Raw genomic sequence first — 23,607 nt, forward strand, 5'->3', positions numbered from 1 at the left:
TTCTTCTCTCTGTGTCCTCATCGACAGGTTAATACTTTGGCCATTAATTACCTGATTTCGGTTGAGTGGTCCCGGGATTTCAATCCACCACTTCCCCTGATACTCCTTGTCCTTTTCAGTAGATCTGGGATACCCGTCATTAGTGGTTTTCGCCCAATCCTCCCCTTGCACCAAGTCAAAAAGCCTAGATTGCCATTGAGCCAAGAGTTCTGCTTCTTTGTCCAGCGTGGAATGAACTCACATTGTAAAACATTCCAAGCAGGTGAGTTTAGCGTGCATCGTTGCCAAAAGCGAGGCCTGATCTTTTAGTGTCTCATTTAATGTTTCGTAAAGTTTCACAAAAGGATTGATGGTAATATTCAAGGCCGCCATCACTAAACTCTGCAAGTGTACATGATCATGGGTGGGTGTCAGCTCTTGATCTACCCAGGGAGAAGATATCACCTGAGTCGTGAGACTAGGCTGAGGAGAGATTTATGTCCTCATTTGGACTGTACGATGGGGGCGGAGGCATATCGATTGTACAAGGCGCCTGTGACTGCAAGGAGGTTGTCGCAGGCCCAGCTCTATTATTCATACCTGGAACCTTAATGATTAAGACAGGCTGGATAGGTGTCACAAATGGTGTCTCCAGATGGTCGTTCAGTGCTAAGATCTTCTGAATACAAGGGTTAGTCCCCAAGCCCAAGGGTGCTGGAGTATCCGAGGGTGTAGGTGTTGAACAACCCGAGCCTGCTAAGTCACTCAGCCTACATTGTGACTGTCTAGTGAAACGTAGCTCTGCAATGTCTGCAGCTAGTCTGGCTGCAAAAGCCGCATGTTGATGCTATAGGTCCAAAACAGATGAAAGTTGGCAGCCATGAGATTTGGGGTTTGTGGAGTCCAGAGGCAATGACAAAACAGCGTAGTTGGGTGAATCCGAGGCGGTAAAATCCATCTCTAAATATCCAGCATCTTCTTCAAATTTCCAATCGTCGGTGCCCTTCTCAGTCCCTCGCAAGTGCAGAGACTTGGACCCAGTAATAGAGAGCGAAGACTGGGGCAGCAAGTCCATGCTCTCGAGAAGGAAAAAAGGGCATAAGCCCCAAAGAAGGAGGGAGGAGAAGCCTAGACACCGGGTTGAGCAGGTTAAGCAAGGGCTCCAGACTCGTCTCACTTTGGCACACCTTTTTTCAATCATGTGGAGATTGGTACCCTGTTACAACAGATTCAGACCCAAGGTTACAAAGTGAGGTAGAGAGTTCCAATTGGGACGGTTTTCCGAGAGCACCAAATGCAATATTCAGCGCTGTGTCCCGATATTTCAAAAAGGATCTCCTTGGGGTCAAAATTGGGGCCAATGCAAGCACTATAGGCAGAGTAGAAAGTACATCCTCCTGCACTTTACCCATGCGCCGGATACGCGGGCCATTCTCGGGCATGTTAGTGGTTTTTACACAGTAGAATGTTCTGCGTCTGAGAAAACTAAAGTTTGGGATCTTGGAATAAAGGAAGGTCCCAGTCTCGCCTTCAATATCCTTCCACCCTTTCAACCCGCTCAGACTGCCAAGACTGTACTCCGGGTCAATGTAGAATGACGCACCTCCCAGGCACACCTCCGGGAAGTATATAGTGAAAGCAGACTCACTTCTGCAAAACTGTTTTCCCTACTTTTGTCAGCTGTGGAACGGGGAGTTTGCCCAGGTACTCCTTGACCTCCCTCTTCCCTTATTTTCCTGGTTGGGAGTGCAATACTTCATTGTAGTCCGCAAAACGCTTGGGGATATTTCCCCTTGGTCCAACCATCTTCGGTCCTCATCTCTCAGCTGGTGGACCCTCTTGTCACCCCTACATTCACTGACCCTACTCTGTCTCCCCCTTCATAATAACTTTGTTTAGTGTAACACATCCTCTTCACTACTTCCCCTATCGAGAGAGTGTAGTTCTTGTCTCTTACCCGGCATGGTTTGCAGTAATCCCTCTCTGTCCACCCCTGATCTCGTTAACCTTGTGCTCATATCCATCAGTTCCTTTGCCTTGCCCTTGTGCTCCGTTCCTTTGCCTTGCCCTTTTCGCCCTTCGCTGTCCACTGCCGGGTCGGCTATCAAAAAAGTCTCCTCCATCAGCATGCCTTCCCCCACCCCCCCATTCTTCAAGCATTGAGAGTTCCTTCCGAAGGAAGGCATCTTTCACTGTCACAAACCTATCTCCCAAACCTCTCTTCACTTGCACCTCACGTAATTGTATGGCTTGCGAGAGGACGATCCCCCACTCCTTCCTTTTTGCTTGTCTTGTGCGAGGCCCAATAGGTCTGCCCTACCTCTACCCCTTGTCTATAGTGTCTTTCTTGTAGGAACAATACTAATATTTTATCTTTGCGCATCATATTTACCGTGAGCAAACCTTTGTTTGGGGAGTTCAGTCCCTTCACGTTTAGCGTTGCCACCTTCCAAATAACCATTGTCCCTTCTCTGTAACCTCCCTCCACCTCTGTCCTTGTCAGACCTTTCCTCCCGTTCAGTTGTGATATGGCCCTGCATGTAGCCCCCCATCACCCCTCTTGATCTGCCCCGCCCTTATGTGGGTGGGCTTTATCTGTGCCCACCTTTCCCTCTGCCCCCTTCTGCCTCACCTTCCCTCCCACCCCCTTCCCGCTAGAGGCGTTCGACCGCCTGTTCTCGAACTTCCAGGCTTACCGGCCGAACCACCAAGGTAACTGTCCCTTTCCCATCCACCTTGACATTCCCTACTACTCCCTCCGTGTGTAGAGCTGTAGCGTAGTTTAACCCTCCTTCCCTGATTAGACTATCCCAGCCTTATTCCCCCCTGCCCCTTCCCGCTCTTCTTTTCTCCCCCATGTATCCATCCATGATCCCTCTGTGCCCTCCTCCTGAAACCTGAACTTTACCATCCCTCCCTCTCAATGTTTTGTAGCTTCGGGCTCTCCTTCGTACCCGCCCCCCATCCCTCTCATCTTCCCTCAGATCATACAGAACTAATCAACTGGGTTTTGAGCCTGGGGCCTTTTTAGATCCCCATGAGACCAAGAACTGCCCTCTTGTGGCCTGGCCACCCTCAGTTTACTTCTTTTCTGGGGGATGGTGTGCTGAGCTTCTGGAATTTCCTGGACACTTGTGTTTTACGCCTTCCATATTCTATCTTTGGGCCCCTAGGTTCTTGCCTCTCGGACAGTTATTTTCCCACTTCTTCCCCCTGATAGTCCTGTGGGGGTGCTGGTAACTCCTCTGTGGCCCCTTTGATGTCTTCTTCCAGGACCAGGTGGTGTCTTCCCCCTTCCAGTTCGAATAGGAATGCAAAAGGGTAGCCCACCTGTTTCTCGCCCCTTTCTCATGAAGCCACCATGTGAGGGGGCCACACTTTTTACGTCTCAGAAGGGTCTGTGCAGAGAGGTCCTGAAATATTGCTACTTTTGAGTCTTCATAGTCGACAGTCCCCATTCGCCTTGCTTTTTCCAATATGTCAGCCTTGTCCCGATAGTAGTGTAGTTTTGCCAGCACGTTTTAGGGCCACTCGTTCACCCTCCTTAGTTCCTAGGACCATTCCTATAATTTACTTGATTTTTCTTTATTTTCTTTTTTACACACAAGTTAATTATAAAAACTGTAAAAAAAAAAAAAATAAAAAGCAAGAGAATCACAATATCTAATTAAAATATTGCAATGCAGAGTTTAACACCAATAAAATGAAAAAGGAATAACGATTGCCTCCAACACAGCATTTCCAGCATACATTACAAGACACTTTAGGTAACTTAGTTTCCAGGATTAGATTTTGGCCACTCTGATACTGAGAGTCGCTAAAACACTCTTCGCATTTTCAATTATTGTCTATCAAGTTACAAATTTGTAGACCTGTATCTTCTTTATTGTGAGAGCTGTCTCATGGCCTGCAATCGGTCTGTCCCAGAACATTTCAGACACTAGCCCTTCTTTTCCGTCCACAAACCTTTGAAGCAGGTTGACACTAATTTCCCAAGGTCCCTCACAATTCATTAAAAGATGCCTAATTGTATGTCGTCTAGGGTCCTTACAGATTTTTCTTTCAAGTCCAGCCCTCGAGTTCTCCTTCCTTTTCTTTCAGCCCAAAGATGCGAAGGTTATTGCGCCTTTCTCTATTTTCGATATCGTCCACTTTGACCCATAGGTCCACCTATCTGCTCTTAATGTCTCGGAGTCAGACTTCTATCCGTGACTCCAGCACTGCTGAGGAGGCCCGGTTCGCCTCCACACCTTCTATTCACTCTTCCAGTGTGACCAGTCTGTGCGCATTCCGCAGATTTCCTCCAGAATCATCTGAAAGTCACTATTTATAGTGCCAATTTCTGTAGAACATGGGTGGGAACCACCCTCTGCCTTTGTCTTCGCCATGTCTCCCCTGTCTGGGTATTGGAATTGCAAGAGTGCTGCTTTCCAACTCATTCACTTGGCCCGGCCTCTATGCTGTGATGTACCCTCTGCTGTCAATCTCCCCCCGGGACCACCTTCCTCTCTGTTCCTCTCTTTGGTCTCCTTGCCACTTGAATCTCTTTAAACATACACTCTGGTTTGTGGTGGGGTTGGCCCTCATTTCGCACTTCTTGTCCTCTTTCAGGTGCGTTGCCCCAATTCACTGTCCAGGTCTCTGGTCCCTTGTGCTCCTCCTTGGGGGATTGGGTTGTATTTACCCTGTGTTGCTTCTAGCCACCTGCCGTCCCTCCCTGTGCCCCCTCTCCTCTGGGAACCGATCCCTCTGCTGGATTTTGCACTCCTTCGAGTCTGCTGCTTTTTTCCCCTCAGCTTGTGGCCCTTAGTGGTCACCCTACTCCAGTGTATGCCACTGCTGGCATTGCTTCTCCTCGTGCTCCTCTCTCTCTCGCTATGCAGGGCCTGCTGCTGGCTGCCTCTCTATCCCCAGGCCCTACCGCAAGGCCCCCAGGGAGAGGGCTGTCCTCCACTGTATTCTTGTGGCTTGCTCCACTAGTGTGGGTTCCGGCTACACCTCGCTGCCACTTTTAGGCTTCCCTGCTATGGCTTTTTCCCTCCACTCGTGGCCCTTCACAGGGGGACCCCCACTCCACTGTGCGTCACTGTTCTGGCTCTCCTCTGCAGCTTACTTTGTGGGGGAGTGGCCGTTGCCGGGTCGCCTCTCGATCTCCAGGCCATACCTGCAGGCCTCCAGGGAGAGGGCAATCCCCCTCTAGGTCTTGTGGCTTGCTCACTGTGTGTTCCGGTGCTTTGGCTGCGGCTCCTCGCCTTGGTTTTTCTGTTTTTGTCACTGCTGCGGTAGCCGCATGCCTGCAGTGTCTGCGACTCTTCTTGGGGGCTTGTCGTGGGTGTGCCCCGCTCGGGGTTTGGAAACTCTGCCTCCTTCTCAGATGCGGCTCCTGATTTGGGCTGCAGAGCTGGCCGAGGCTGTGCTGATTAACTTGTTGCCTGTGGGGGGCCTTGCTTTACGGTGCTCCGTTCTCCGTCTCCACCGGCCTTAGTTGCCTCACGTTTGGCCAAGCTATGCCTCCACACCACCTGCGCCTGAGGAACCCTGTGGCCTGGTTCCCGGGTCTAGCTCTCCGCAGTTACTCCTCATGTATCTGGGAGAGGGGGCCGGAGCGCTGTGTTCAGGTGTCCATCTTGCCTGCGCCCCCTGATGTCCTCTCAGTGCCTTCATTTTTATATTTTTAATAATGACTGTTTACTTTAGCACACACCACATATGAATTGTCTTTTGTTGCATAATGTATTTTTAGACTTTTGGAATGTTGGTCGCTCCATTGAATTATCAGAAGGGCTGCCTGGTGTATGCCCACCCAGAATTCTAGTATATCTCTTTGGTTTTCAATTGGCTGTGCGAATAACCTCCACTTAATTGATAGATCTGAATAGCATTTTATCCCTTCTGCTAAAGTCTGTAGTGCTCATTACATGATCTCGTAGAACGTCACATGAGGCTTGTTCTGATTACATTGCAAGCTGGAATGTAGTTCTTGCTGTAGCCCTTTTTTCTGATCCATGTTGCTATGTTGTTCGATGCAATTTTAGTTGTTTAAGGTCTTACGTATGTCATGGTGACGGTCCAGGTCACAAGGGTCAAATGAATCGCAAGTGAGTATACAAGGGTAACTGGGGAGAACTGGCAACTTGTTGCCTGGGGAGCAAGTATAATTTTCTGGCCCTTCGTGCAGGGGCCCAAGCCCTCAATGAGGCAGCCCCAAATTCCAGAACAAGTAACTCCATGCAAATGTCTCCCCTCACCTATGGATTCTCGAGTGTATATATAGTAGACCTTATTGACAGCGGCAGTATTTTAGAGCGGCTTCTGCAGAAAATCCACTTATTTGTACCTGCACCTAAGAGGTGGAGGTAAATCATTGCTCTCTAAGGTACAGTAGTGGTGTGAGCCAGTGCTGGACATAATCCATTCTACCTTCACACAGAAAGTGTAAATGGCTGAAATAAAATTCAAAACGCCCTTTTACATTGCCACCTATGGAGGTGGTATTTCTAAAATGGCTCTGGAGGTATTCCCTTTGGAATAGCCTCTCTCCGTCTTGAGCCGGATGTCCTTAAATTACGAAAACTCCTCCAGACTTTCCTCTTCGCCTCTTCCTTCTCTCTCCCCCTCCCTTTCTAACCTCCTCTTCTGCTCTTTCCCCTCTACTTCTGCTCAGCTTGGCTGACTGGCTCCCTGGTGTACCTCCAGAACCTCACAGGTCCCACGTTTTCCTCGCCAGTCTCCTGCACTTGCCCCAGGGTCTTGGACTTGCCGCAGCACTACTGCACTTCGGTTGCGACCCATGAGAGTGGTATCTCTCTGCACTTAACACATGTTTGTGACGGAACTGGGTGCACTTGTCCCTATTGCCGTCCCCCGCCCACCCCCACGCACTTCCTTTTCTGTTCACCTGCATAATCTGAATGGACCATGCCTAGTAAGATAGTCTGTCTTGTCATCCCCACCCAGGAAAGGTAGCACTTTGAAACAATTGTGTATAAGTGCATAATAAATAATAAATCAATCAAATCACCTCTGCTGGTGGTAAACCAAGAATTTGGTGGATTTTCAGAAATGCCATCGGAAGAGGTGGTAACTTTCTCCAGTGGAATTTCATTTAAAAAATCCACTTAACTCTCAGGTACCCCCTTAGTTTGTATTCTACTTATAATGAATAACGATTACATCTTTCTGTGTGTTTTTTTTTCAACTGTACCCACAAGTACCACAAATCATCCAACATCCACTTCAATATAGCCACCATATAGTAAGATTATGGGTGAATTAAACTCTTTTGCAATTAATCAATTTGTGATCAGAACATCGAGGAGAGACGGTCCTAGCAGTCACCATAACTTTTGGAGTCTGCTTTCCTTGTCTACATGAAGGAGGCGGTGCATTTACAACAAAATCCCTTCCTCCCACAGGGCAGCGCAGAGAGGCGACAGAGCGGCAGTCATAGCAGTCTGAGCTGTTCGGGCATATGTGTGGGGGACTCCTTCTGTCTAGAGGCCTGTCGGACTTTTCTACCAAAAGGTGAGACTGGTAGTATGTGGCTGCTGCTCCCTGGTCACTTGTGAGTTGTCCCTCAAACCTCTCTTTTGGGTGTTGCAAGTGCTGCTCACTACCTGAATTGCTGTTTTCGGCGGTGACCGCGGGCCGGGGTGCCTTTGAGCAGTTCCAGGGGAAACATTTAAACTCTTTGTGATAACTTTGAGCTCTCGGTGTAATCCTTGTTTTGGGCAGTGACTGCGGCCGTGGTGCCTTTGAGCCGTCGCAGGGGCCCTCATTGAAACTCTGTATTTTCCATTGGGATGTTTATTGACTGCTGATTGAGTTGTTCTTGGATTTTTTCCCCTTGAGGAGTACCTTTGATTACCACCGGAACAGGGTGTCTGGCGCCTGGTGGTCCTTGAGTTTTGGAGCTACGTCGTGTGGGGGCAGTGGGGCAGAAGTATTCGAACTTTAGACCACTGGTCACTGACTACCGGCTGGGTCCATCAATTTTGTGCATAACGTAAGTGCTATATTATGATTACACATAGCAGTGCGCACTGATTTTGGTGAATTTATAACTTGGTCTCCAATTTCTGTTTAAATTGTGCACCAGTAGTGAGCTATTTAAGATATTTATTTATATATCCCTGAAAAGGAACTAGATTGTTTGTTTTTTTCGGAATGTTTCTTTTATTTGATATGTGACCGGTACAGCTGTTTTCTCCTTAGGGTGTATTTGATGTATGATTTAAGAGAGTGGTAGACTACTTGTGAGCAAGTCAGTGCGCTCCTCCTATATCACAGACACCGACATGTTGAGAACGGCTAGTCTCCCCTTGCCGCAATCCCCTCAGGACGTATTACCTCGGCGAGGAGAGGTTGTTCATGTTGATAGTAACTTGTTAGTCCTCAAGGGGGCTTCCAGGAGGGTTTTTTGGGATTTGAGAGAGAGAAGCGAGCACTCCCCTTGCTTAAAGAACCTAAGAACTAATTGATAACATATATTTTTTTTTCACAGAGGGGTCTCTAACCTGGTGTCAGATTCCCCATGTACTGTAACGTTTGAGAGGAGTTCCAAAAGTTTTAACTCCTAATTTTAACACTCTGGTACCCAGTCATTCTCTAACCGAGATGACCAAATATTGTGTGAATCAACGATTTATTAAATGTAAGCATGCATGATGTTGCATCTGAGTACAGTGAAACAAGAGAGTTGGATATGGACTGCTAATTTTTCTGTGCTCCCTCCTCACCCTCATTCGCCGCCTTTGTCAACACCGGGCAATACATTCCGTTGTAACGCCCCGTCTGACACCCTGATTTAAATTAAGGTTATGTATAATGGTTAAACTGTACGAAGGACTGAAAGATGATGTGAGTAATAACTCAGAACTGTTGAAGTTAGTTATTGGAAAGATCGAGGGCTTAAGTAACTTGTATGGTAAAATAGGCAAGGTGGGTGAGCTGGGAGAGTTTGGGTCCTCTCAGGTGTTGAGACAGGAAATTGTATCTGATGTGAGTGGGGCTCCCCGAGGTTCTGTAGTAGATTTACAGGGAAAACCAGGTAAAATGCACTGGGAGAGGTGGTATGTGAGTGATGTTGAGGTAATTTTTGTGAAAGCCTGGGCCACCCACCATGTCTGCGCCTGCCTTGCTGTTTAGACGGGCTGGGGAGGGAAGTGATCCAAATATGAAGATGGACCTCTTTACGGTTGTCACATTTGTTAAAAAAAAGGTCAAAAAGGAAAGGGCGTGTTTAGGGCAAGTCTTGGGAGTAAAAAGAACTACTGGAAAGAAGAACAGTTCAAAGCAATCAAAACCATTTTGAGTCCATTTTTTTAGGCGACCTATTGTTAGAGAGGTGCTGTTTGGTAACCTGAGAAATAGCCCTCTGAAGAAGGCTGTTGCCCTGTCTCGAGCACCTAGAGAGATTGTGAAAGAGGGTGAATCTGGAAGGAGTAAATCTGCAGCAGTTCTAAAGGAAAATGTTGTAGATGCTGGTTTAATCCATCATGGCGGTTCACAAAACCGATACATTCCGCACCTATCAAGCAGAGCTAAGGGAATCCCGGGTTTAAGCAATCTTGGTAAAGGTTTGGATAGGATCCCTAGGAGAGGACAAGTATTATCCCAGGATGCTGGCCCTTGAATCATAGGGAGAGCTGGACGGGACGAGGAAGGGAAAAATGGATTAACATTCTCTCAAGGGAATTGAAAGATAACTATGTTCCATGTGAGATTCAGGCTGACCCTTTAACCATAGCTCCTGCCACTCCCCTGGTGGGGTGAGGGAATATTGGTAGGGGCACAGGAGTTGTTTGGCAAGGTAACAAAGGAGGCCTGAACTGAGATCCTACAAGCAGACAGGGGTGTGCCAATTCAGAGCCCCAGTGAAAGCTGCCCTGGGAAATGTACTACATGGCAATAAGGGTGGTTTGAATAGTAGGGAGCAACTGGAGAGGTTTCCTAAGGGTCGTCTACTTCGAAATGGGTCCAGAGATCAGAAGCCTTTGGGGCCAGGGGGTGTTGGTGTGGGTAAGGAAAAAGGGATGCAGATCCCAAATATGGGTGTGGATTATTTTTTGACTGTTCTTGCAGTTGTTTGCAGACATACCAAATTTGTCTGGTATCTCTTCAAGCGACATAAAGAGGGTTGACTTTTTAGATTGTAGGAAAAATGAGAGCTGTGGTAGTGCTAAATTCCAGATTTGTCCTTGACTCTATTTTTAGAGAAGGGGACAACTTTAGAATTTTGGGGTTCGAAATCTGCCCCTACAGTGGTGAAGAAATGGGGTATCCAGTCTAACACCACGAGCGGAGATTGTCTATCTGAAACAGAAAATGGAACCATCTGAAGCTACAAATAATTGGGTGTGGCTGCTCCATGTGTCAAACCAGAAATAAGACTGCAAAGCTTTTGGCCTGTGCGGAAGGTTTCCCCCTGAACTTGGAACACTCAAGGCCATAGGCATTTTATTTCTGTCCCACATTTGGGGCTAATGCTGCAGTCAGGTCAAATTGTAGCACTACAGAGAACATGGTTAACTAAGGCGCCAACCATGGACGGATTTGTAGTTAGAAGTCAGCCAGCAGTACAAGGTGCTTTCGGGGGGGTCTATTGACCTTTATTAGATCCTCTAGTGTAATGGAATTACTTAATTCATTTGATATAACTAGAGGAGTTCTGGATTTGCATATTTGTGGGGCCGGGGGTATAAACCCTATGACTTACTACTATTAAATGTATACTGGCATAAAGGGATGGGCTGCCTGGAAGTCTTTTTCAGGGACATCTCGGACTGCGTGTTGGAATGACGCGAGGTAGCCCTGGGAAGACACATTATGCTAGTCCGAGATTTAAACTCGGACTGTACAAAGTTTCGAGAAGGAGTGGATTCTGGGTTTTTAACTGCATTTAATTATAAAAGGAGGAATGGTAGTAGGTGGGTTTTGACCCTGGCAGGTCTAGGGCTGTGGTCACTGAATGAGGCTTTTTTTCTCTAAAGCCCCAGTTCGCTCAACTTGGACAAATGGCGTCGCTAAATCAACGCTGGATTACATCCTTGTGGACGATGGGTTGGGGGCAGATCGCATAAGATTCAATGCAAACTTCCGCCTATAGTGATCCTGCCCTAGTCGAGGCAGAGTTTGACATTTTGTGGAACCATTATGAGAGTTTGAGGGGGAGGCCCAGAAACCGCAATGTGTCTTGAACTTGACAGATAATGGATTGGCACTCCTATTCGTTGGAACTCAGGAAAAGTCCTAAAAGTAAATAGCTTATTAGGTCATTATCTCAAATCTATGGATCAGTCCTGGAACTATAAAGCCGTTGTTCACAGTGAATTTGGTAACTTTATTGGGGCCTTATTACAACAGGCTAGGGTTGTATCCAAGGGGTGTTCGACCAGAATCCGGGATAACCATAAACCCGTTTATAATAAAAATGTGGTCGTATGGAAGAGGGAGATGCGGAAAAAAATGGCACTTCTGAAAACACTGAGAAACATTGCTAGTTTGGAAGTTCAAGATGAGATGAGAAAAATTAGGCAAGCACATTGAAATTGGGTGCACCAATCAAAAACAGCAAGAGAGCCTTTTGGCAGATTTTCAACAGAAGTGAAGCACCACAGTCTCTCGTACAAATTGGCAGAGTTTCAGAGACAAATTGGGTGATGTATTATGGGCAGCTCTTTTCAGACAACATGGGGTCGAGAGGGGACTTTGATATTCTGGCCTGGGATTCCCATGCAGCGTCACATGGATTTCTGGGAAGAAACTATCTCCAGGGTGCTGAATTCGATAAGTCCTCGCATGTCCCTGGTCCCAATGGCCTATCCATCCTGTTTGCCAACATACTTGATACAAGAGCTTTTCTGCCCTCTTGGTCCTGTGCCTATTTTCAAGAGGGGGGATAGAGTTAGCCCTGCTAGTTATCGGCCTATAGCACTGCTTGATCCAGATAGCAAGATATTTGCGTCGTCGTGCTACATCTGGTGGCCTGGGTGGCTGAGACGAGTAGAATTTCCAAATGGCAAATTGGGTTTAGGCGTCAGATGGGGACAGGGTTGAACGTATTAGTCATTAACTCAGTTCAGCAATTGGCGTGGAGTGGAAAATGAGGTAATTTATGGGGCTTCCCCCGACCTGACTGCAGTCTTTAATGCTTTGGATCGAGGGCTGCGTCGGCGGAAACTATCAAGTTGGGGGATTCGGCTGGTCTTCTTAATCTGTTAATTGGTCTCTACTCTAGAACAGAGATTCAAGTCTGACTGAATAACGAGGGGGGGTCCTATCCAGAAAAATACCAACCTCCCACGGGGTGAAACAGGAATGTGTGCTTGCTCCCTTTGTATTTAATTTATACCTAGCTGATATCGTTTTCTATTCCTCATCTGTGGAGTGCCCTCCCACCTGACCTCTGGCTCTGCCCTAGCCTTCCAATTTTCAAGAGAAAGTTGAACAATGTTCTTTTTGAGTAATCTCCCTGGGATTATAGTTCGCCCGGGACCTTCGTGAACCCTCCAGATATAATTTGTTTATCTATTTGTATTGTTGCAGCGCTCCTATGCTTCATGTCTTCAGTGCTGTCTCTGCCTTTCTAATATCTCAAAAATTGCAAAATGTGCATTTCTGTTGGCTCCCCTAGACGGACGAAAATCTTTTTCTGTTCGATGCCACTCAAATCGGTCTTCAACACCTGATTACCTCCTTTGTATCATATAGGATCACGTATTGCTTGTGAATCCTTCAAAATTAATACGATTTGCGAAGACTAGGAATAAGTGTAACTTTAAGTGGTTTATCAGAAAATCACTGGTGCCTAGTGTTGACTCATTGATTTATCTGTGCTTCCCTGTCGATGCAAGATCCTCTTTGATGAACAGTCTGGTTTGGTTGAATGAGTTAACTTCGAAAATGATCATCCAGTTAAGGATGATTGACTTAAGGTTTGGCAGGTTCTCCTTGCTAAAATCATTCCCAAGCTCCTCTATGGAATTGAAACCCATCCCTTTGCTACTCTAGACTATCTGACAGTCTTGGAGGGAAGAATTTGTAAACTTGCATTAAACGTACCCATGAGTTTTCCAGTAGCAGTTTTTCAATATGAATTAGGACTAGTTTCATTAAAATCAAGAGCGTACTGGAAAACATTATCGCTCTTCTGTAAGATTATATCTCCGATAGTCGACTCTTTATTTGAAGATTTTAATGCTTTTTACATTAAGAAGTGTTGTAGTAGAATTCAAGCCCTTCAGGAACTGTGTAATATGTTATTGGATAAGATAAGTTGTTCTGTCCAGGACTTCATTGACTACCCATGTAGGGTAAAGGTACTGTTATATTAACAGAATTAGTCATCTTCACTGGAAAGGTTCCCCTCTTATCCATCGTTAGAATAAAACTGACCTGTGCACTTTTCACTTTCGCTGGAATCTATTGCGCTCCAAACAAATCTTGACGAGATACAAGATTTCAGCGAACCTGAGTTTTTGCAGATTCTGTAAACAAATGGGTGTGTTGGAGACCACCAAACTATGGGTAATGGACTGTACTGCTTTGAGCGATTTGCGTACGGCTCATCTATGAAAGTTATTTCATACGCCTACCAGATTAGTTACTGATGTGATTTGGCATGCTTGCTTGACGGGGAGAATTACTTTGCTAGTTATAGGAGGCCCATGTTTTAATAGAGCACTGAATTTAGAAGAGGTTTTAGGATGATGATTTATGAATTTTGATGTTTTTTACTCTGTTTATACTTGTTGAGAAATTAAGTTTTGTATGTAAATACCCGACGCACTGTTTTTTTTTTATGTTTGTCAATGTGAGATAAAATTCTTTTAAAGAAATGTATTCTGTTTATTATGTATGAGTTTTTTTTCAACCAACAATAAAATAAATAAATAGATGAAGCATTCTTACAGAATGAAACCGAGGCAAAACTATAATAAGACATGGGAACTTACTTCCTCTGCAAGTAGGAGTCCTAATGAGCTGCTGTGGATTGTAACATACCAATGGTGTATGGGGCACATTGAGGGTCAGACAACCTGTCATTAAAAAATGTACAATGTCGCTGGACGGTATGAACATGCCACTTGTGCCTAGACTCTTATCCCTCCCTGTGGGAGTCACACAGGCATCTCCACAACATTGCTGAAATGAAGACTAGTGCCTCGCCCGTCTACACAGAAGTTTGAAGGCCTTGCAGCACTCGGGTCCTTTTGGGGTAGGCTGGATTGTCTTTTTCAATCTTTTCTTTTAGATTTTGCAGCTGTGGCACAGGAAGAAACAGCCCAGCCAATCTGGAGTGTGGGGGCGGGGGGCAATTTCCCATTGGCCCCTTTCCCAGCCCACCCCTGAATGGTAACAATTTCAAGGTGAAAGCTACAAGGCAGGTATTAAATGTCAATAACGCCCCCCCCCCCACCCCTCAGTTCTCCACATGTATACAGCACACATTTCTTACTTCCCAAGAGTAAATCATTACTTACCAATGGTGAAAGGTGAGGTCTGAGTGTATAGCTATTAATATTTATCAAATATAAATCTGATTTTTTTTTTTTTTTTTTTCCTGTGTTGCTGGTGTGGTGGTACATTCCTTTTTTTCGCTTCTTGATGGTTTTTTTTTATTGCAGGACTACTTGAGGCGCCAGAGTCCGAGGCTTTGAAACTACTTCCTATGATCTTCAGTGCAGACTTGCCAGATGCTTCTTTGGTCAATGGTGGAATTTTCTGCTCGGTACTCTTGCTTCTACGAAATTGAAACACTGTCTGACCAAGGCTAGTTGTCGCTGTCAATCAGACTGCTTGGCTGTTTGAAAAGTAACTAAGGACAGTCTAGTATGTACTAATGGCACACATTGCAAAGTAGTTGATTTCTAAGGAACCGGTCCAACGCATATTTCTAACTGTGTTCAGTGACATGCTGCTAGCTTCATTCTAACTTTCAGAGACCCTACGTGCGGACAGGCAACCACCCATCCCGCTACGATGAAACGGCAGCATTTTGCTCACACAGGGGTGGTACTACTCCTTGACGCCTGGGTCCTTCTCCATGGTGAATCTTCTGCATAGCAAGCAAGCAAGCATAGTCTGCTGGGCATTGACCAAAACATATCGAGTGTCAATCTCTAAACGACACTGGTGCTATGGACGGACTTCCTGGGTCTAACCAAAGCTGGGAAGAGGTCACTGGGGTAAAGGTGAGTACTGTAGCAGAAAAGCCATACATTTCTCTAGATAACTTCGGTTATTATAATCTGGTGTTTGCAACGTTTAGAAGACTTGAATACCTTTACTGGTGTTGGTAATGGTCTCGTGTCCCTCTCCTTTTTCTAAGGATTGGGAATGACTTCATTGTGTTTCTGCCAAAAGCTGCTGTTTAATTGTTTATGTGGGTGTATGGACTGTGCATTACATGCATGCTCTTCTATGTGTGCATCCCTCCGCTCTCGACTCCTGTCGAGTGTGTTCAAGAGTAGGGGCATTTTTGCAACACTTCTTGGTTCCAAGTAAGGGACCAATAAAGAATGTTGCGATTCTCCCTTTTTGTAATGTGCATGCAAGCAGCTTGGATCAAGCCCTTATGCTCTGCCTCTGTTTTATATGCTTGCGGATATGTTGCTATAAGCCACAAAAGTTGGGAATAAATGAGACTGACAGAAAAGTAGTTTCGTTTGTCTGATTTCCGTTCTACTGTTAGCTCAAAGTCTCTTTCCTATTTACAACGCACGCCCTCCATCGCAGTCTATTATTTTTTCTTCTTACCATGAAAATGTAGCTTTTATAGCGTGCTTTATGCTGGCGATCAACCTCTAAGCGTGGGGCTGGGATTCAAACCCGTGCTGCTTTGCATTGTCTTGCTTCTAAGACAAACGCTGTGTGTGTTTGCGCGTGGGCCTGAGCGGCAGTAGGGAGATCCTCACAGATAAAAAAGGGCTTTCATGTGCGCACACCATTTTAAAATAAAAAATGACTTGAAAACAGATTTCAGTGGAGTATGTAGCATGTTTTCTGAGTTGTTGGTGAGAGCCAAGAACCAAATCATTCTTATTTTCCACGAGTACTAGAATGAGACTTTGGCTTTATTTGAAAAGATCTTCTCTCACGTGCCCCATCCTGGTCAGATAGTTGCTCTCTTTCTGGCATTTTTTATTCAGAAGCAAACTCGTACTAGTTTGGGAGACAATCTCGTTGCGCCTAGTTTTAGGAGAATCTTTATTTTTGAAGCTTTCCCATACTAATTTGTTTTAGGGGTACTGGTGGGTCCTTAAAGCTACCACTGCTGGGGGTCCCTGAGCCCCCGCACCCCTCATGTGTGTCTATGGTAAAACACTTCTTTCTTCCCTAATGATAGTGGCTCAGGGAAACCTTTCCTCCCCCTAGCTTTTAAATTTGACAGTTTTACTCCAAGTGGAGCCCGGATAGGCTGGTTGTATAGTACTTTATTTGTAACAATGTTTGGGTACTCACTTATACACATTCTCTTTTCTTTCTTTTTTTTTTAACTGCATGGCACATTAAGGGTGGGGGACTACAGTGCCCAAAATGTTGGCTGGCTTTGTTGTTTAAAGAAGAAGGTGCTGGGTGAAGAGCACCTATTGGCGTCAATATAACAATATACACTAAGGGTGAATTATCCAGAATAGAGCAGCAAGACTTATCCTTGGCCTTAAGCCACTGACCGTATCTCTCCTGCACTAAAGTCTTCACTGGCTTCCGGTTGCTGCACAGATTAAATTCATATCCCTCTGCATCATCCAAAAGGCTGTCTGGGCCCGAGGACCACACGGTCTTCAACTCTATCTCACCAAATACTCTCCCTCTAGACCACTTTGCTCCTCTGGCACCAACTCTTTGTGTAAACTGTTTAAACAGAGGGCATGGGGTCGCTCACTTTCCTCTGCAGGCTCCCTCCTTTGGAATAGCCGCCCCCTCCCCCTGCGCCAGGAGAAGGATCTCCTCAAATTCCAGAAGCTCCTAAAGACTTTCCTCTTTTCCTCCTCCTTCCCTCCTACTCTCCTCTGCTAATCTTAGTTGCTGAACCGGTGTCCTTGGCCCTTATGCATCTTCTGGGCCTTGACCTCCCAGAGCAATTTGCATCTGCATTCCCTCTGCTCTGGAGACTCACAATTACACCTCCCTGGGCCCAGGCCGTGTAGCACTTAACACTTCTAGCACTTAGTCCATGGCTCACCCACAGGCTCTGATTCCCCAGCACTTACCCCCTCTTCCCTTTTCCTTCTGCACTTGCACGTTCTGACTACTCACAAGGCATAGTAGGTTTGCCCCCCCTCTGCTCTTTAAATATTGTCTTGTAACTATTGTAATGTACTTCCCATTCACCCTTCCTCCCTGTCCTGTGAGCTCTTTGAAACAGTATATTCCTATTGTAATAAGCGCCTTACAAGCAAACAATAAATACATTAAATACATAAGGGAATTTTAGCTATAGAACACGACAGCAGGACTGTTTGTGGTAGGGACAGTCACATATTTAACCAAACAGAAACAAAACAGCCCGCGCTGCATGATAAAATTGGGCCCAAAATCTGAATTGGAGATATTACCAGCATGAAACTACCAAGTCATAGTAAGCTAAAACAAGTTTTATACTGAGACATACTGATACGTGTTTCGCTCATAGAGCTTAGCTTGAACCCATATGAAAGTAATTGCCTTGTATAAATGTGCGGCTCTGATAACTAGCGACCATCTAGATTAAAGCACCAATGCTATCCGATAAAGGGTCAATTTTGGGAACTATTTAACTGAAAGGAAGCCCCTTTTCAACTCTGGCTTATTATTAAGGCGCCCGGTTTTATGGTATTTATTTTTGCACCATTTCTGTCTATTTATCCATATTTATTTTTTGTTCATTTTAGCTGTATTTCTCCACATTTTGTTTTTGTTTTCTAATAAAAGAAATGTTACCTAGGATTTTTACTAGTATTTTATTTACAGGGGGTAAAATTCATTTGCACTTGGATGCCTGTAATGGGTTGCTCCTAGAGCTGCGTTCTTGCACCACAAGTTGGGGGCAGAATTTCTGCAGCCATTTAAAGAACTTAATTCCTGTTTTCAAGCACTCTTATGTTACTTTGCACAGTCATTGACCTGAAATACATGATGGACAACTTAAATACCCAACCAAGTGACCTGAATTTCCTTGTATTCATTTTTTTACAAATAAAAACAGATAGTGATTTCTATCTGTATTCATGCGTAAAAATCTGCAAAAAACGGAAGCCTTACTTTGCTATTGGTAGTTTCATGCAAGCACTATCTCGAATTTAGACTGCAGACCAAATTCCATTATGCAATGCAGACTGTTGGGTTTCTGTGCTGTTTGAAGCCCCTTCTTTGTGCTCCACTGTCATTTTGCCCATTTTCCTACCTGGCAGGGTTAGGATTTGGCCACATATGGTGTCCACCCTTGAAGTAGGCTTAGGTCTGGGAGACGGACTGCAGACAGCCTAAATGCACGTTCCACCCCTGGAGTGAGTCATTACTCTACCTTAGCTGGGTGTTCATGATTCAACAGCTGCACAGAGTTTGAATATAGCTGGTGCTTCCATTTGTGGTCTGCGCTCACCCCAGCCCAGGATTTCATATATTTGAAGGAAGGATATGAGCCATTGTCAGTTAACTATTGCAGCAAGTGTTCAAAGACAGAGGCTGCCAGGAGCACCAGAGGACTGTTGCTTGGACCACCATTGTCCAAGCCATCCACTGCAATGCGAAAGTGTTCTTCAATCAGCAGGGGGAGTCCTTCCACGTTATCTCCCTCACTCTTCAACTGATGGGCCTAACTGATTCCGAGTCATGCAACGTTCACATCATCCTGCTGGAACTCCAAGGAGTTATCCTCTTTTTGGAGCACAGGATCAGAAGTATGGACTTCTCCTTTTGGTGAGATCTCATGCAACCTGGTGATGTGACCAAGCAGTGCATCCTTGGTGTGGGCCTCTTACGTTGCTGCTTTGCTACTGCTGCCTTCTACCAAGGAGAGCCTGTGGTCCTGTTTTCTTTTACTTGCAATCCCTGTGTGGGACCACTTTAACTGCTGCTCGTGCCGGAGTTGTCCTGCAGGTCCTTCAGCATCCAGGAGCTCATACAAGAGCTTACATGGGTGTGCCTGGGATGTGAGCATATCTGGGATTCTCTTGGAATCCACACCCTTTGTATTTACCTGTGAACATGCCTTTAGACATTTGTATGTTCCATTGAGCTCTGCCTAGCTGCCAGCAGAAACTCTGAATGGTGCAGGAGTGGGTGATTGGAGGTTGGGGTCATACTTTACTACCAGTTTAGCGATGTAAGCTGCCACTCTTTACCAGTAATTTTACAGATTCTGGGATTTGATCCTCAAGGAGTGAGGATGATGGAAGATGTGCACCAAAATCTGTTGATCTCTGAAGAACCTTATGGTGAAACTCTGCTTTTTCTGTTGCAACAAGGAACCTTGTACTGTGCTTGTTCCCACTCCTGGTTCGTCATAACCAGTGCATCTGTCATTCCGAAGGCGTGTTTGTGCTTATTCACCTTCCAGGGCCAGCCTGTGTTCCTTGACCCCCGGTATTGGATCACCACATCCATCAGGTACAGCCCTTGTTGCTGCTGGACCCTGTCATTGATGATCAAACAGTATAACAGGTCCATGGTACCATCTTGCAAGGGTGGAGACCTCCAGTAGTGTTCTGCTGCTTGTGGTTCTAAGCATGACACGTTAACCCTAAATTCTGTCACTATTGTGAAAACTATACTGAAGCTGCTGCAACACACTTTCTACAGCTTTGCTTTGTCGCTTGAGCTCCTGGACTCTGTTTGATGTCTCTGTGCTCTTACGTTGGTGATCTTGCCCATCCAATAAAGAATTGAAGCCTTTCCGGCTGCTCCTCCAGCCACTCCCCTGCAATCCTTGGGTGCTTGGTAGGTACTTTCTTCATCTGGATCTTTAGTTGGGGTCTTTATTCTGTCCTTTTGGTATGCAGGGTCCTCCATTGCAGACCCTGCTCATCCATGCTGCAACCTCTCCGGTTGCTGATGCAAGAGCTCCTATTTGCAATCTCAAAATCAGAATGCCAGTTAGTCGTCTTCAGGGTCCGGATCTCTTCAGTGGGATTCCCCAATATTCCTTGGGATTTTCTCTGGGCATCTCCATCTCATGGGGGCTTGCACTTACTTCCATTGACTTGTCTTCTGTTGGGCCATTGACTGTAGTTGGGGCATACATAAACGCTAGAGGACTGTGAAACTTGCTACAATTCCGGTTGGACCTGGTGGACTTGTAGAACACTTGTATAACCCTGTTTGGAATTGGGGGATGGGGAGGGGTTTGAGGCCCATTTTCTTGCCTGTAATGTTTTATTCCTTTACATAAAATTAGTACAAAGAATATGTTTTGATTGACAATGTGTGGACCATTGCTTATGTGTTTTCTTCAGGATAACTTAGGAAACACCCTAGCCATTGAGTAGGCTGCACTCGACCTGTGGTCCTGCATCCGACATCGATCCGGAAGAAGCGCATGCTTTAAATCTTTATGAAACTGCACCGAAAATAAACAAACTGAACATGAATAGAAGTGGACTTCATAGGAACACGCGGTGACCCTTCCAGACAAACACATCTGGAGTTATGAGCTGCAACAGTGTCTCACGAAGAACGTGGATCGCAACCAAAATGGCCGCCGATCCAGACAAAGGATTCACTGAGAGGCCAAGTAGCTCCGGAAGGCAGGATCCATGAACGCACTAAACTGCTGCCTTCGTTTGATGCACTGATCACGCAGAGAAAGAGGGAGAAGGCCGGGCGTGCATGCCGGACACTTGCGGTGGAGAAACATAAACACTGACGAGGATTGAGGCAGCGGCTTCTCTTGGAGAGACGGTGAGATGAGCCTGCGCCGCCTATGAAGCAAGTGGATGTAAGCATAAACATCCTGGGGCCCCTTTAGATATTGACACTTCAAGCTGACATACGTGGGCAGCGAGCTGCAGCAAACACCGGGCTGCTACTAAGTAACACGGCCCCAAGGAGAAAATAGGTGCTTATTCGGGATGCGCTGAAAGGGAAACAGCGGGAGCCCTTGGTCTTGCCTCACGGAAGGACACAAAGTAACACGGCCAGCCCGGAATGAAGCAAGGTGTGCAGGCAAAGGAACGCGGCTGTCGCGGCCACACCAAGGATACATTGTAGCGGTGCTGCCCTCATTATCAAGGAACAGTGCGCGAATGGTGAGCAGACACTTCCCAGGAGACACACGAATGGCAATGCAGCTCCGGAACACAATGAGCAGAGGGCGCGAGCATCTCAATATGCCTAGCAAGCAGGCTTAAAGCGCCGCATACAGCTAAGAAGCCCTGTAGGTATGCAGCACTGATAGCATCACATAGCAGCCAAAGAGTGAAACATTCAATCAATACCAATCCAAGGGCTTGGGGATCAGCTTGGGCTGCATGGTCAAAAAACAGATTGAGGCCCAACCCACGCTGGATCACTGGAAGGTATGCCCAGATGATGAATACGCCAGTCAGCAGAACAGTGCATAAGTCCTAGGGCGGGGTCCGGACTTAACAGCAAAGAGAAATGGAACTCTGCCTGGGCACGGAAGGCACACATGGCGCACACACCATGTGGGAATGAGAAGATATTGAAAAACGGAGGCAACATAGAGGCTTGAGGTGGTTGCCCTGAGCTGGCTGTGAAATGGCGGCTGCTAGGTGCCTGAACAAAGGAGCGGAGTCGCCAAAACTGGAGCGGAGGAGGACCGGAACAGCGCGACGGGCTATGCCATAGGAGGCCTTCAGTCGCGGGAAGAAGCTGCAGGGGGCAAAAAGAACTGCCAACAGCTGGCGAAACAGAACCTGGATCAGAAACAGGGCGGATAATGTCTGTAAGGGGAGGCAAAGCTAAGGGCAAGCGGCCTATGATGGACATTTTTGCTAAGCCGCAGCAGGCCCCCACTAACCCAACACAAGGTGTGGCTGCGGCACCTGCAGTTGCGACATCGCCAAGTGAGAACGACTTGATCTTAACGGCCATCGCAGAACTGAAATTCTCGTGGGGAATAGCGATGGCAGACCTGAGAACTGCATTGAATACCAAGAGAGATGCGGTGGGGATAGAGGTTAATCTGTTGAGGCAAGATGTGAGAGCACTTGCGGAGAGAACTAGTGGCCTGGAGAGCGCAGTGAAAATCAACACGGACACCAGCACAAACAACGCTAAGGAAGTATATGTATTGAAGCAGCAAGTGGCCAACCTGGAGAACCGAGCGGAAGAGGTTGAGGGAAGAGCGAGACGCAATAATTGTCATGATCTCTGCTTCCAAAAGGTCAGGGTTTTCCCAACTCCCTTGGAAGCAGATCCATAACCCAGGTTCCGAGTGCCAACCAGTCCAAATTGGGACCTTTTGGACCCAGTCCTGGTGCCAGTGGCACCAGGCTCATAAATATGCCCAGTCCCAGCGCTGGAAGCGCCGGGCTCATAATGCTTGGGTGGACTTACCTGCAGCAGACCATGCTGCTTACTTGCCTGCCAGTTGAGCCTCTGATCCTCTTCTGTTTGGAACTACTTTTCCTGTTGGGTGGGGTAGGAGCCACTCCCTAGATTCAGAACACTGGAACTCTTCTGGAAAGCAGGAACTCTTTTCTTACCTAGGCGTTGCTGTGGAAGGAGACACCTAAGCACTACAGGAGGCTATTTAAACCACACCCGATGGATGAATCTTGCTTTGCGTTATTCTGCATCCTCTGCAGCAGAACGCTCATCGTGTCTTCTGCATCTGATCCTGGGCCTAAGGAAAAAGGCTTACCATCCTGAATCCAGTCTTCAGCAACACCTATAAAGACAAGAAAGAACAGGTTAGCATTACAGTCTTCAGTGACAGCTCTTCACTTACCTGGTCCATCGGCTGTCACCAACGCCTCGCGCTGCATTCCGGCATCTGAAAGACAAAGGCTTACCTACTCTTTGTGCGCTCCGGAGGTCTTCACACTGCATTCCGGCATCTGAAAGACAAAAGCTTACCAACTCTTCGCACGCTCCGGAGGCCTTCGGCGCTGCATCCCGCATCTGAAAGACAAAACAAGGTGCGTTTAAAGACATTGGGAAACATTAATACTCTCGTGCCATTACTCCTTTCCACATCTAACCCAGTGGGTATTCCGGCACCCTGCAGCCGCTCCGAACTTGTACCTGCAAAATAAAAAGACAGTTAGAGCGCATCGTGAAGCAGGCAACAAGCGCTTACTTACGTGCTTCCAGGTGCTTCTATTCATCACACGGGCTCCATCTTCAACTCACTTCAGCCCGTCATCCGCCATCGCCGGAACCCTGCAAAACAAGAAACATCATTACTAAAGACTTTAAAGACATTAGAATTACTCGAAACTTACCGTTCGTGCAGTAAACGACGGACAGCAGTCCTCTGAAGTCAAGAGGCCTGCTCCCCTTATCCAGTGAAGAAACTGGTTACAGCACCCTGCCCCGAGGCAGATGGAGAGCACGGCGTTCACTTACCTAAGGTGAGAGCGTTAACCTTTGGGGTTCTACAGGAGAAGAGAAAGGGAAGAAGAGAGAGACATTCAATAACCCAGTTCCTTAATCCCATATTTTCTATCTGCAGACATC

General features: G+C 46.5%; 1 protein-coding gene across 3 annotated transcripts in view; it reads left to right on the plus strand.

The window, feature by feature from the left end:
• The window catches only part of ELMOD3 (ELMO domain containing 3), a 635,597-nt gene that overhangs the window by 15,972 nt on the left and 596,018 nt on the right, over nucleotides 1–23,607 (plus strand). For 2 of the 3 annotated variants that reach the window (XM_069618948.1, XM_069618949.1), the window contains exon 2: nucleotides 14,607–15,173. In XM_069618948.1, the coding sequence (XP_069475049.1) occupies nucleotides 15,120–15,173 (54 nt within the window). In that variant the 5' untranslated portion in view covers nucleotides 14,607–15,119. Of the gene's footprint in view, nucleotides 1–14,606; nucleotides 15,174–23,607 lie in introns of those variants that run through there. The other variant, XM_069618950.1, reaches the window with a different exon arrangement.

The sequence above is a fragment of the Ambystoma mexicanum genome, chromosome 10, assembly GCF_040938575.1.
Source record: "Ambystoma mexicanum isolate Mex_15411 chromosome 10, UKY_AmexF1_1, whole genome shotgun sequence".
In the NCBI taxonomy this organism is placed as follows: Eukaryota; Metazoa; Chordata; class Amphibia; order Caudata; family Ambystomatidae; genus Ambystoma; species Ambystoma mexicanum.